The sequence below is a fragment of the Penicillium waksmanii genome (genome assembly GCF_028829765.1).
Source record: "Penicillium waksmanii strain IBT 27052 chromosome Unknown utg000008l:1.0-5622682.0:1.0-5626561.0, whole genome shotgun sequence".
In the NCBI taxonomy this organism is placed as follows: domain Eukaryota; kingdom Fungi; phylum Ascomycota; class Eurotiomycetes; order Eurotiales; family Aspergillaceae; genus Penicillium; species Penicillium waksmanii.
Genome location: NW_026643254.1, coordinates 4,700,623 through 4,713,583, shown reverse-complemented (window position 1 = coordinate 4,713,583; position 12,961 = coordinate 4,700,623). Strand labels below are relative to the sequence as shown.

At 50.9% G+C, this 12,961-nt stretch overlaps 4 protein-coding genes across 4 annotated transcripts; 2 read left to right on the top strand and 2 right to left on the bottom strand.

The window, feature by feature from the left end:
- Window positions 1–481: 481 nt before the first annotated feature.
- Window positions 482–1,468, top strand: N7481_010125 (dihydrodipicolinate synthase family protein; the record flags this gene model as incomplete). The annotated part of the gene is made up of 1 exon (XM_057269344.1): window positions 482–1,468. One exon carries the CDS (start codon window positions 482–484, stop codon window positions 1,466–1,468), a length of 987 nt encoding a protein of 328 aa, XP_057120021.1.
- A 1,349-nt stretch (window positions 1,469–2,817) lies between these two features.
- On the top strand, window positions 2,818–4,734 carry N7481_010124 (MFS transporter; the record flags this gene model as incomplete). Its single annotated transcript, XM_057269343.1, has 2 exons — window positions 2,818–3,204; window positions 3,262–4,734. 2 exons carry the CDS (start codon window positions 2,818–2,820, stop codon window positions 4,732–4,734), a joined length of 1,860 nt encoding a protein of 619 aa, XP_057120020.1.
- Window positions 4,735–5,230: 496 nt separating this feature from the next.
- On the bottom strand, window positions 5,231–6,528 carry N7481_010123 (Short-chain dehydrogenase/reductase SDR; the record flags this gene model as incomplete). Its single annotated transcript, XM_057269342.1, has 3 exons — window positions 5,231–5,917; window positions 6,037–6,356; window positions 6,465–6,528. 3 exons carry the CDS (start codon window positions 6,526–6,528, stop codon window positions 5,231–5,233), a joined length of 1,071 nt encoding a protein of 356 aa, XP_057120019.1.
- Window positions 6,529–7,935: 1,407 nt separating this feature from the next.
- On the bottom strand, window positions 7,936–10,892 carry chsC (chitin synthase C; the record flags this gene model as incomplete). Its single annotated transcript, XM_057269341.1, has 4 exons — window positions 7,936–8,900; window positions 8,962–10,170; window positions 10,222–10,726; window positions 10,791–10,892. The coding sequence occupies 4 exons, from the start codon at window positions 10,890–10,892 to the stop codon at window positions 7,936–7,938; spliced, it is 2,781 nt and encodes a 926-aa protein (XP_057120018.1).
- Between the last annotated feature and the right edge of the window lie 2,069 nt (window positions 10,893–12,961).

The following is a 12,961-nucleotide window of genomic DNA, read 5'->3' as shown; positions in this document are numbered from 1 at the left end:
GTGGGTCACTTCTTTCAATATGAAGCTATCGCGGGGCACACAGAAGTGGGTGGGGGCCAGTAGAGCGAATAATGGAGAAATGAGGGGAGACAGCAAATCAGCAGAGGCCGATCGGATCAGCTCCGAATGTTCTTATCACGCAGAGGACACTCTTTGAGGTATACTTTGGCCGTGGGGAGCGAAGATGTACTCGGTTCCACACACCGACTGTCGGGACGCCGACCCGAAGTCATGAGAGAAAACGGAGAAACGAGAGAAATCCGATGGAAAAGCAGTTGAATCATGATCATTCATGATTTATCTTGCCCCTCCCCCTCATTCGGTCATTTATGGTTGAAAAGAACCGATCTCCTCCCTTTTCCCTCCTCCCCATCTACTCATTTACTTCTTCTACGAGTACTTCTACAAGTACTCTCTTCTACTCCTCTTGGGTCTCTCCCGTCTCCTCCGTTTCTATAATTTAATATACCTAGTATTCACAATGGGCTCTCACACTGCTGTCTCCCCCCAACCTCACGTCCCTCCTTCGGGCGTCTGGTGCCCTGCTGTCAGCTTTTTCAACCAAGACTCCGATTCCCTTGACCTTGATGCCCAGTCTAAATACTTCGCCTACCTCTCCACAACCGGTCTCGCTGGCCTGGTCATCCTCGGCACAAACTCCGAAGCCTTCCTTCTGACCCGCGAAGAGCGAGCCCAACTCATCTCCACTGCACGCGCCGCCGTTGGCCCCGACTTCCCCCTTATGGCTGGCGTGGGCGCTCACTCCACCAAGCAAACCCTCGAGCTCGCCCAGGATGCCGCCGATGCTGGTGCCAACTACCTACTCGTCCTGCCCCCGGCCTACTTCGGTAAGGCTACCAACATGAATGTCGTGAAGCGCTTCTTCTCTGAAGTCGCCGCCAAGTCCCCGCTGCCCGTCGTATTGTACAACTTCCCCGGTGTGTGCAACGGCGTCGACATGGACTCTGAGACGATCGTCGCCATTACCCGCGAATCGGCCTCCAAGCGAAATGGCCAGTCCAACGTGGTCGGCGTTAAGCTGACCTGCGGCTCCGTGGGTAAGATCACCCGTCTATCCGCAACCTTCTCACCCGAGGAGTTCGCAACATTCGGTGGCCAGTCCGATTTCCTCATTGGTGGTCTCGCCGCTGGTAGCGCTGGATGCATCGCTGCTTTTGCCAATGTCTTCCCCAAGACAGCTTCGAAGGTGTATGCACTGTACGCAAAGGGCCAATTCGACGAGGCGCGCAAGCTGCAAGGCAAGGCGGCGCTGGCCGAAAGCGCCATCAAGAGTGGCATCGCATCGACCAAGTTCGCAGTCGAAACGTGGACAGCTCCTCTGGCTGGCATCCAAGGTGCTGAGGAGAAGTTAGCCCCCCGTCACCCTTACGAGCCCGTGGGTGAGCCATCCAAGAAGACTGTGCGGGAGGTGATGGCGGAGGTTGGCGTGCTGGAGAAGAGCCTGTAAAGAACTGTGGTTTTGACTTATGGACACTTGTTATGAAATGAAATGCACGATAGAATTGGCCATCGGCCCCGACCTAATTCCGCTTTCACTTAGTCTTGCTGGAGATAGTCCATACATCATATTCGCGTAATTCAGCTCTGTTGGGCTAGGCAGAAGCTCGCCAATGTAGGGGCCGAACATGAAATCGGCACTAATTAATGCTTTCCATCTTGAGAGCTTAGAGCCATGGGATTGGGGCCGGCGTTTAGGATCATATCACAGGAATGGCGTGATGTACCGCATGATAAGTGCTTACAGAGCTGGACGGATTGAGGGATATCACGTTGAAAGTACATATTTGGGTGTAGAAGCGGCCGACGATCGTACTCGTACTAATCATTGAATAGTCATCAGGAATATGGAACTGGAAATTTCCCGAACATCCAATCGATCAGCCCATCGCCCCACCGGGCAGTTGTATTAATGTCTTTTTCGGCGGGGGAATCCCGATGTCAGAATAATTTTCGCATAGAAGCTTGGCCCCAGGTACATACGAGTAGCCCCCCTTATTGCTGTTATTTTTATTATCATACCTGAAACATAAAGGCATTTCTCACCTGTGTCTGTCTTTATGCGAGAGATAATTCCCCCGACTGCTAACTAATACCAGCATGTACTCCGTAGGGCTAGAAAATATGCTGAAATGCATTGCATTACTGCTATTAATACTTTCAAGTTCCGTAAAAGTGCCGAGGTACAGTCAGTACTAGTGTGGAGATGACAGGATCGAGATCGCGATAGATTTTTCTGCGAGCCTCGGCAAGTTGCTCATTTTTTGAAGGGAAGAAATACTCGGCCCTGGCAAAGCGGCCCCGCTGCCGTGACGCCGACCAATCAGCGATGTCCATTCCGAGACGAGTCGGGCCGACGCCGACGAACAAAGAAGTATACCACCAAGTACACTCAACAACTACGAGTATCGATAAACAAATGAGAAAAATTCTGGTAGATGGAGAGTGGACATGGGTTTACTAATCACTATTACCAGATTCTCTCATTATCTTTCTTTCTTTTTAATCTAGAGAGGAGTTTTGCAGCCCTTCTAGAACTATCAACCTCGAACTCATCGAAATCCTCGTCTCGCTGGCCAGTGGGTCCGAAAATATCAGCGTCCCGAAGCAGAAACACCTCCGTGCTATTGTTGAATAATCCTGCAACAAAATCATCCCGATCCCTTCATTCAAATTCACTTGCTTCAGTCATAACGAACGATTGTTTTCAACTATTTACAGCCCCTGTCCTTCGCGACAGCCTTGGAATATACCGCAAACTTATAAGCCAGGTCCGAATACAATACTCGCATAACTCGAATGAAACTGCATTCTCGACCACAAATCATGACGGAAACCTCCGTCGAGGGCGCTCGCCTATCGGGCCTGCCTAACAAGATCCCCTTCTGGCGCTTGGTCACCGAGCCCGGTGTTGTCACCCAGGAAGTCGTCGATCATGAGTATGCGGGCTCCGGCACTGACGATGATCCTTACGTCGTACAGTGGATGCCTCGCGACTTTCGCAATCCACTTCAGCTTTCTTCCGGGATGAAGTGGTCCATCACCCTCGTCGCTGCCCTCGAAACTCTCGTTGTCGCCTTGGTTTCCTCGGCCTACACTGGTGGTATTGTACAGATTGAGGAACAGTTCTTGGTGACTACCGAGATTGCAACACTTGGTGTTTCCCTCTATGTTTTGGGCTTTGCCGTAAGTACATCATCAACTTTATGAATTTGCTGGGTATTAATTCGGACGGCTACTTAGCTTGGTCCACTCATTTGGGCCCCGATGAGCGAGATGTTCGGTCGCCAGGTTGTCTTCATTGGCACCTACTGCGGATTGACGATCTTCTGTGCTGCCTGCACAGGAGCCAAAAATATCGAGTCTCTTATCGTTTTTCGCTTCCTGGCTGGTTGCTTCGGTTCTTCTCCCTTCACCAACTCCGGCGGTGTCATCGCCGATATGTTCGCCGCTCGCGAGCGTGGTCTCGCCTTGTCGGCCTTTGCTCTAGCACCTTTCCTAGGCCCTGTCATCGGTCCTATTGTCGGTGGTTTCCTTGGCGAAAACGAGGGATGGAAGTGGGTTATGGGCCTGTTGACCATCCTCTGTGGTGCTATGTGGTTCTGTGGTGCCGCATTCAAGCCAGAGACATATGCCCCCGTCTTGCTGCGCCAGCGAGCAGTCACACTGTCAAAAATGACTGGAAAACTGTATATCAGCAAATTGGACATTGATCAGGGTCGACCGGGCCTAAAGGAAACCCTGAAGACTTCGCTTTCTCGTCCGTTTATCCTCCTCTTCCGTGAGCCGATCGTTCTATTGCTCTCGATCTACCTCGCGATTATCTATGGAACTCTCTATATGCTCTTCGGTGCCTTCCCAATTGTCTATGAGATTCACCGTGGTTGGAGCCAGGGTGTCTCGGCTCTAGCATTCCTTGGTGTTATGGTGGGTATGCTTGGTGCTATCGCCTACTCGATTCCCGAAAATACTCGCTACGGAAAGCTGCTCGAGAAAAATGGCGGCTATTCTCCTCCGGAAAGTCGTCTTCCCCCATGCATGATTGCCTCCGTGGCCCTTCCCATCGGTCTCTTCTGGTTTGCCTGGACGAACGATCCCTCGATTCACTGGATGGCGAGTATCGCGGCGGGTGTTCCATTCGGGTTTGGCATGGTTCTGGTCTTCCTCAGCGTTTTCAACTACCTAATCGACGCCTATACAATCTTCGCTGCGAGTGTCTTGGCTGCAAACTCCCTGTTGCGATCTTTGTTTGGTTTTGCATTCCCCTTGTTCACCACCTACATGTATCAGGACCTGGGAATTCACTGGGCCTCAACAGTGCCGGCTTTCCTTGCCCTGGCATGTGTTCCATTCCCCTTCATCCTTTACAAGAAGGGACTTTCTATCCGCAAGTACTGCAAGTACTCCGCTCAGTCCGAGGCCTTTGTTCAGAGTCTTCTGCAGGGCTATGAGACACCCGCTCCAGAGATGACTGAGACCGACGAGTCCAAGTTGCCTGAGCACACAGCAGCCGATGTGACCGATGTGAGCTCCGCAGGATCTTCTATCACCGAGGCTGAAGAGCCCGTCGTTGCGCACAAGGTCCACACTGTGGGCGCGCAATCCATGCATCGCACGCTGTCTCGTGTCGCAACGCACCGCTCCGAGGTCCGCGCACTCTACGAGGGAAACCCGCTCGACATTGACCGTGTGCACACTCGTGAGTCCTTTAAATAGACGGGGCTGCAATGTTTCATCAGGCGTTCGGGGAGGGTATAGAGCTGTCTGCTACATAATGTAATTACGGGAGCCTTTTTGCATGTGTTCGGTGTTGGGTTGTTTAGCATTTCCATTTCACATACATGACATATTACCAATAATGAAAATCATTATAATCATTTCTACTTGTGTCCCTCTTTCACTTATGTATTTCCAACTCATCAAGTTTCGTGTTCACCTTTTGTATCCGCTTGCGGGGCAACAGCTGCAACTACAGGCGATCGCAAAACCATGGCTTGGAAGAAGAGAAGTTGGAACATAATCAATGGATTTCAATCAATCATCATGCTTAAAGCAATTTCGCATCTTTCAAAGGGTTTCCCCTCCAATTTCACATATACCATTGATGGATTAAAACAGATTGCGGGTTGTGTTGATGTCAAGTTGGTTTCCGTGGCCTGCACGACCAAGGGATAGGGGTATCAAATTCAAGAAAAAGAAAGGCATTGCACGTCTAGTGCACACCATTGGCAACAACATTGTGGGCTCCATTAGTCACGCCGTTTATCTGCATCTTCTGGACGCTTTCCTGGAGCCCGTTGATTTTCTCTAGAGGAACACCAGGCGGGATACCGTTGGAGATGCTGCTCTTCTTACGCGGACGAGCAGTCCAAATCGCTCCATCGTCCAGGAGCTCCTGGCCAGCTGCAAGGCTCTTAGAAGACTGTTCGCCAAGCCATTCAGCCTCGAGTCGGTCAATATTCCCCTCGATCTCCCAGGCACGTCCGCCTTCGACGAACATAGAAGTTCCATTGAGGGATGAGTCGGCCAGCATACTAGCTGCAACAGTGGACACCTCGCCAGGTGTATTTGTGGGGAGATCAGCTTGCTTCCACTGGTTTTCGATCTTTCGAATAGCCTCCGTCTCGGTCATCCAGGGGCAGATCACGTTGATGCGGAGATTGTGCTTGTATGGGGAGGATACATAATTGCGTAGGGAGCGCATAAGACCAATTACACCGTGTTTAGATGCCTGATAGACAAAGAGAGATGGACTTTCTTTAAATCCCGAAGCGCAAGAGAAGAGAATTATAGAGCGGTCGACGCTGGGTCCGCGGTTGTGACGCAAATAGACGGAGGCGATGCGGGAGACGTACATCGAGCCGAGGAGATTGACATCCAGGACTTTGTGGGTTGGTGTCTTATGGAAATTGTGAGCTATTCCATTCTTTTTTTTTCTATCACCGCTTGGGGTGTGTTTCATTCTGCTGCTTCGCAACTACAATGTGTGCAAGGTTCCGCACGACACAAGAGACTTACCTCGCGGACTGTCTGTAGGGTCAACCCAAAATCAAACCAGTTACCGATCTCTACTATTCCTGCAGCAGAGATGACATGATCGATACGATTGTAGGTCTTGAAGGTGTGGTCAAAAAGAGCCAGAACCGATTGGTAATTGGTGACATCGGTTGGATGGAAAACGAGACGCGATGACTGCCCTGCCTCATTGGTGGGGAACTGTTCCTGGCCTTTACGAAGTAAACGCTCGCCAGCGATATTATCCAGGTCACCAAAGCAGACGTTGGCGCCACTCTCCAGACACTGCTGGACGAGGCTGGCTCCAATGCCGTTCGCACCACCTAGGGGAGGAGTTCTCGTCAGCACCAACTAGGCAATCAGACATGCGAGTGATTCGAGGGGGAAGGGGCCAGAAAGCAAAACGTAAAAGGTGGAGAACCGGAACTTACCGGTAATCAGAACCACCTTGTCTTGGAGAGACTGAGAGGATATCTGGGGGATGTACTGCGACATTAGGGGCGGGGAAAGAAGTGGGTCAAGAGGGACGATCTGTTGAACAAGTTGGTGTTTTATGGGAGGATTTGTAGTGACAGAAGACTCAAATAAAATCAAACAACAATTTGGCTAGATCGAGGGGGTTTATATAACTGGGAGATTGGATGACGGAAAGAAATGCCTCGCAATCCGAGTGCCCAGAACCGGGCAGCGACACGGAATGGCATCATAGCCGATGCTTCAAGCCGGATGTTTCGCGCATGTCGGTGGAGAAAAGGTGTGCGGCCACCAGAGGCTTTTGCTGTCTCCATCAGACAACAAAGGACAAATCATGAGCTACAGAGACGTCCCGAGTGGTGCAAGTCAGACCCGCCTTCAACCCAGCGATCGGCAAACGCTGCGGGGGGAGACTGACAGAATGTGGCCATGACGGCTAGATGCAGAGGCATACTGTTTATAACACGGGCCAGATTGCGGGAATATGGTAAATTGAGTTACGAGCGATGCAGAAGGGAGGTTGCGCGAGGGTGTAAAGCTGAAGACGAAGGCGCCGAGGCGGACCAAGCCAAAGCAATCATTGGTCGTTTCGGGTGGCAGTCCTCCGGTGGTTGAAAGGTAATCTGCAAGAGACTCGGAAAGTTAAGAGGCCAACTAAACTACGACTGTAACGCTCGAGCACACACCCTGGTTTAGCCCAGGGCAAGGGAGGGAGTGGCTTGGAAGTGGAATTGGGCTTGAATTCCAACGCCATTTGCCCGTGCCTGTCTGAAGATAGAAGGTATCCCGGAAATCAGCTGCATACGAGGGAAACAGGCCAAAACAAATATAGAATGAGGGAGGTTTTGAAAGTGGGAAAGGGGGAAGAAGGGGAAGAGATATCTCAGACTCAGACTCGGACTCGGAGGAGACCAGTATCAACTCCATAAAAAAGAAAGAAGTGCCCACTTCTCCACGATTTACGCAGATCCCCCGGACTGCAACTAGAAATAAAGATAGACAGAAAAAAGGGAAGATCAATAAGAACTCAAATAAAATAAGATCATGTACTATTTTCATATGCTCTGGTTAATTAAACCGATGCCACGCAGTGAAGATCATTCCCTTCTCCAGAAATCATACAGGTGTGTGTCCGTGACCACCGCGCAGCCAAGCAGATGCAGTGGCGAAATAAAATAAAACAATAGGAAAAAGGGGAAAAGGAGGAAACAAAACATAAGAAAATGTTCGAGATCCTCGAATTCCAGACATTCAGATCATCTCAAGGGCCCTTCCCTGAATCAAAGAGCCCAAATCCATTCTATAGCACATTGTCCCAATCCATCCTCCATCCCGACCCAACTTCTCCTTAAAAGACGTAAAAAATCAACCGCACAATCATCGAGGTCGTTGGTATGTACAACAGTCACCCCCCCCACCGACTGCCGTTTAGCGGCGGGAAACACAGCACAGAATGCCCGACTTGCCCAGGAACCAAAGGGAACCAATAAAGCGGAAGATGGACAGACCGGCTGTCGTCCACAGAATGGCCGAGAAATAGTTCGCAGTACGTACAGTCGAGGTGTTGGTCAGACAGAATCGGTCGATGCCGGTGGCAGTAATGCACAGCACCACGAGCAGATTACTGAAAATCCACAACAGCACCAAGTTGGTTCGGAAGGCCTTGTAAGAGTCATCCATGCTCTTCTCATCACCTTCCTCGGGGTTCTCAAACGGCGCCAGCGCGCGCTTGACGGTCGCTTCGAACTGGCTATCAATATCGGCCTGTGGCTTATCAACCTCTTCGATGAAGTTGGACTTTCCATCATCCTTTGCCGTCTTTGCCTCGGGTAGGGCTTCACTCTTGTCTGATCCCTTGGTACCCCATGACACGTCGTGCCAGTTGCAGAAGGCGTAGACCATCAGGATGTTGATCGAACAAGTCATACCACCGAAGTAGGCCCATGACGAGGTAAACATGTGCCAGGGATCCATGTACAGGAAACTGGCTATGAAGTAGATACCGTAGGTCGAGACCAAGGCGATCAGGACAATACCGGCTCCACTCGAACTAAAGAAGGACTTCAAGAAAGCACCTATACCCTTGCTCATGTCGAAATCCAATGTACCTCCGGTGAAAGCGTTCTTCACCAGGTAGAAGGACAAAACAAGAATGTAGCACTGAACAATCGAGAAGTAAATGAACGAGAGAGTGTATGCGAGACGCGAACCCTTCGGGCGATTACCCAGGGCCAGGATGAACTGAAGCATCAGGAAGAACACATAGCCGTATTTCAGGAAGTTATTAACGATGGGCGATGCGTCATCACCAAAAGGCCAGCCTTTATGTTTGTTTGCGTCACTTGGTGTTCCCACCAGATCCATGATAACAGAAGTAGTAAGCCAGAACGAAGCTAGGAGGTGTTAGCAAGACTATCACTTGGAAGATCAAGAAAAAGGGGAGGGAGGACATACCGAGAGAAAACCAGGTCATAATTAGACCAGCAAAGTTATAGGTCATTTGAATGTGAAGGAAGAAAAGACGGATGATATTATGGCCAGACTTATAGATCCGGCCGAAATGCATCATGGCGTACAGACTGGCAGCGAACGAACCGTTCAACCAACGACGACGTTGACTGATGAACTCAGCAGCTCCTTCGGGCACATCAGTCTCACCCTTGGACGCCTTGACATAGGTCAAGTGCCACTTGAAACCGGCCTTAGCCACCAGTTCGAAACAAAGGATACGATCCTCAGCAAGGAACATGTTCTTCTTGAAGATGTTCATGCCTTCAATACCCTTCTTTCCGAGTTGTTTTGAAAGTGTGTGGTCACCGTGGAAGTATTGCTCGAGGGGCCGGCCCATAATCGCGCGATACCGGTAAGCAGAGAAAGCGCCAGGCAACACACTCACGTATCCAAAGGCACTCTCGAGGGGTTTGTCGAGAATATTGGAGATCTTGTACTCAAAGTTTTGAGCAGCAACAAGCGGGTTCATCAGGTTCTTCCAGCCCTTACCCAACATGGCGTGAATCTCGCCACACGATCCACCCAGGTTCTTGTCGTTGTAGAAGGACTCCCAGAGGGCCAGGAGAGACTTCTTGCCAGGCTTGGTACCCGCGTCAATCAGGATCACAACCTCAGGGTTAAGAATACGAGAAAATCCGTTGAACAACCAACGATGGGAGTTGATCTTTTTGCTGTTCTTCTGCTTGAGACAGAAGATCATCTGGACCGGTGGAAGGTTTGTTGATTCGGTGCCTTGGGGTCGGATCAACTGCTGATTCGACGTAACCGACAGCTGTGTGGTGTACTCGAAAATGTGGGCGACCGTTTCGCGACCGTCAACAGATCGCTTCATGATACCGTCTTGGTAGATACCGACCGTCGCAAGCATGTCGAGGGTGTTCTTGTCGCACGGGTCGATACCATCGAAAACCAGGGTACAGACGATCTTTTGCCAGGCAGGGCCACCCTTATTCCAGAACTCCGATTTCTTCAAGTTGACGATATCCCGGATGTTCTGCATAACACCATGCAGAGTTCGAGCTGTGAGAACCTTGTCTTCGTTGTAATAGGTGATGGCAATCAAAAGCTCGGTGTGTCGGTTGTACATGGCAGGACGCAGGTTGTAACCGTTGCGCAAGGTGAATTCGTCTGGATCGCAAGTAGCGGCGGTGTCTAATCCGAGGTTAGATATGCACCAATTCCGGGTGGTTGTTCAATACTTACAACGCAGATGAGAAAACTCCTCCGGGAACCCCTCCTCCGACTCGCGATATTCCCGCTGAATGGCATTTTGGATTGCACTGGGAACGGGGTAGTCCACACTCAGGACAGAGCCCTGAACCAGTTTGATCTTACGGGTCGCGTAGCGGCGCAGGCCCGAGGCAGGCGCATTGCGTTGCTGCCAGGCATCCGAGGGGGTCTCTGATGCGGGAGTCGAAACTCCAGATCGGCGATGCAAGCCCATGTTGGGGTCCTGCCCGCCCGGGAAGATCGCAGCGCCGGTATCCTGCAGGGAGTATCGCGTCATACCATCGTTCATAGAATCCGACACGCTGAGGGGGCCAGGACTGGCGGCGTTATGACGCTGTTGGTAAGGGTTGGGGCTCGTCGACATGCCACGCTGGGGGTAGAAGCCCGAGTTCGCCTCTTCGCCGTGGCCGAGGAAGGGGATGGCGGCATCAGAGTGTTGTGCTTCAGCGTGCTGCTGGTGGTGGTATCCGTCCTCGTACTATCCGATGGGCGCGTGTTAGCTGTTTTGCCTCGTGCTGCTGACTACGAGGATGGCCACTTACCGGAGGAGCAGTGGAAGAGAAGTCACTCTCACTACGCCCATGGAAGGGCGACCCGTAAGGTGAATGGGGTTCATGAGGGGAGGTCGGCTGTGGGGGACCCATTTTGCTCAGCTCCCCGACAATCGGGGGTGCTTCTGGGACAATCGAGGGATGTCACGAAGTCTGAGAGAAATGAGAGGGGGGGGGTGGCTCAACGAAAGGGAGCTCGCCGTTATATCGTAACCCGGGGAGAGGGATCAAGAGAAAGAGAAAGAGAAGCAACGAAAGAATGAAAGAGAAGAGAGAAAAAGGGCAAGTTGCTTTGGGGGTAGGACCAGCACTAGAACATCCAGGGAGAATAATGCCAGATCTCCTGGGACACAACCGGTAGCCTTGTGAAGATCGGGCGATCCGTCAGAAAAGTGGGCTAGAAAGATGGCGCGAGGCGTTGGAACGAGGGCGGATTGGAATTGGGATTGGAATTGCAGAAGGAGGAATGAGGTTCAACCGTTGAAAGAGAACGCGCGATCGCAAAGAAGGTTGGTCGCGGCTAAGAATAGGGACGCGGGAATCTTTTCTGGAAGCACACAGTAGGGCCAGGCTGCACCAGCATAACCCGAAAAGATATTTTTGGTTCAGCAGATTTTCAGAGGCGGCGATGCACAGGGAGGGTGGAGGCATCAGCAGCGCTTGTCGTTCGTCATCTGCTCCTCTAACGACTCCACCGGGACCCGCGTCCGAGACACGCTCTGCACCGTTGTTCCCCTGCGCCCAGGGCCTTTGCCACAGTGAGAGTAAGCAGCTAAGCAGCTGCTGAACCAAGAATAGTTGTCGCCTGGGGTGGGTGTGCTTGGGCGTGCGTGGTGTGCGTGTGTATACGTACCGCGGGTGCGAGTTGGCCCGGGGAATTGGTTGCTTCATCTGACTCGTCGATGATGAGGAGGATTGGCGGGTCATCGATGCAACGTGAGTGTACATTGGTTGGAGAGGCTGATGGGGACCCATCTAATGTATTGTGATTCCTCGGTTTCGCCATCCCTTTCCCCAGGGGAACGCAGTGCAGCATCAGGACAGCTGGATTCATGGCCTTCAAGTTTCAAGATGATGATACGGGTAGTCTTTGTGTATTTCCTTTTGTCTTTCCACCTACTACCAGTAGTACATAGTAGTGTCTTTCTCTCATTGAAAACGAGCATGGGTCACAACGCCTCCTCTCAGAAGCCCACACAGACGCGGGCTAAGGGGCCGAAAATTGCCGGAGATGACGACAATGGCGGAGGGTAAAGATCGGCCGTGCCCCAGGGGCGCATTTCGAATAAGTGGCCGTGACCCACCAGGGTCCACCGTGGAATGAGGCTGGCCATTGAAATAAAAGTGGGTGTGGGTGTGGCAGTGGAAGGGGAAGTGAAGCGGGAATGGAAGGGGAAGTGGAAGTGGAAGTCTCCAGTGGGCGTCTCCAGTCGATTGAAGAGCCTCGTTGAGGTGGTCACGTGGGCGAGTATAGGATGGGGAGATGGGGAGATGGGGAGAATATAGCATATACCAGTAGAATATACTAATACTAGTAATAGTATTAGAGCAAATTGAAGCTTTACACAGCTAGTAGTACTTGTAACAACTTGAAGTAACTTTCACTGGCATGTCGATCAAGCACATGAATGTCCACGGGTGCGTACAGTAGTAGTACTACCAGTAGTACTACTAGTAGGTACTAGTATTGAGTACTGATCAATCTGCTTAAAATTCATGGCCAATCCAGGATTACTATGGTATTTACTATATTTACCTAGGTAGTACTACTACTACTACTACTACTACTAACTAGTACCGAGGGTAATCGGGAATATATATAGTACTGGTATACTAATATCCTAGTATACAGGTCCATCTCCAGGACTCCCCAGATCGGACTTGACAGCGAACGCCGAATATTAATGCTAGTACTAATAGTAGTACTAGTCTGATGCTGACTCTAATTTTTTACTACTACTACTACTCCGAGTCTTGGCTGATCCTGTCCCGGAGTATACCCCGATGCATCGGCTAATGCAGTGAAACTGCCGTGGTTAATCATTGCGGGGTAACTTGGTGAAGAGTATCAGTACTAGTATGAGATCCATCTAACAGCTGGGCTTTTATTTAAATACTAATACTACTATTGGCACATTACTAGTACTATCCTCCAGACACTT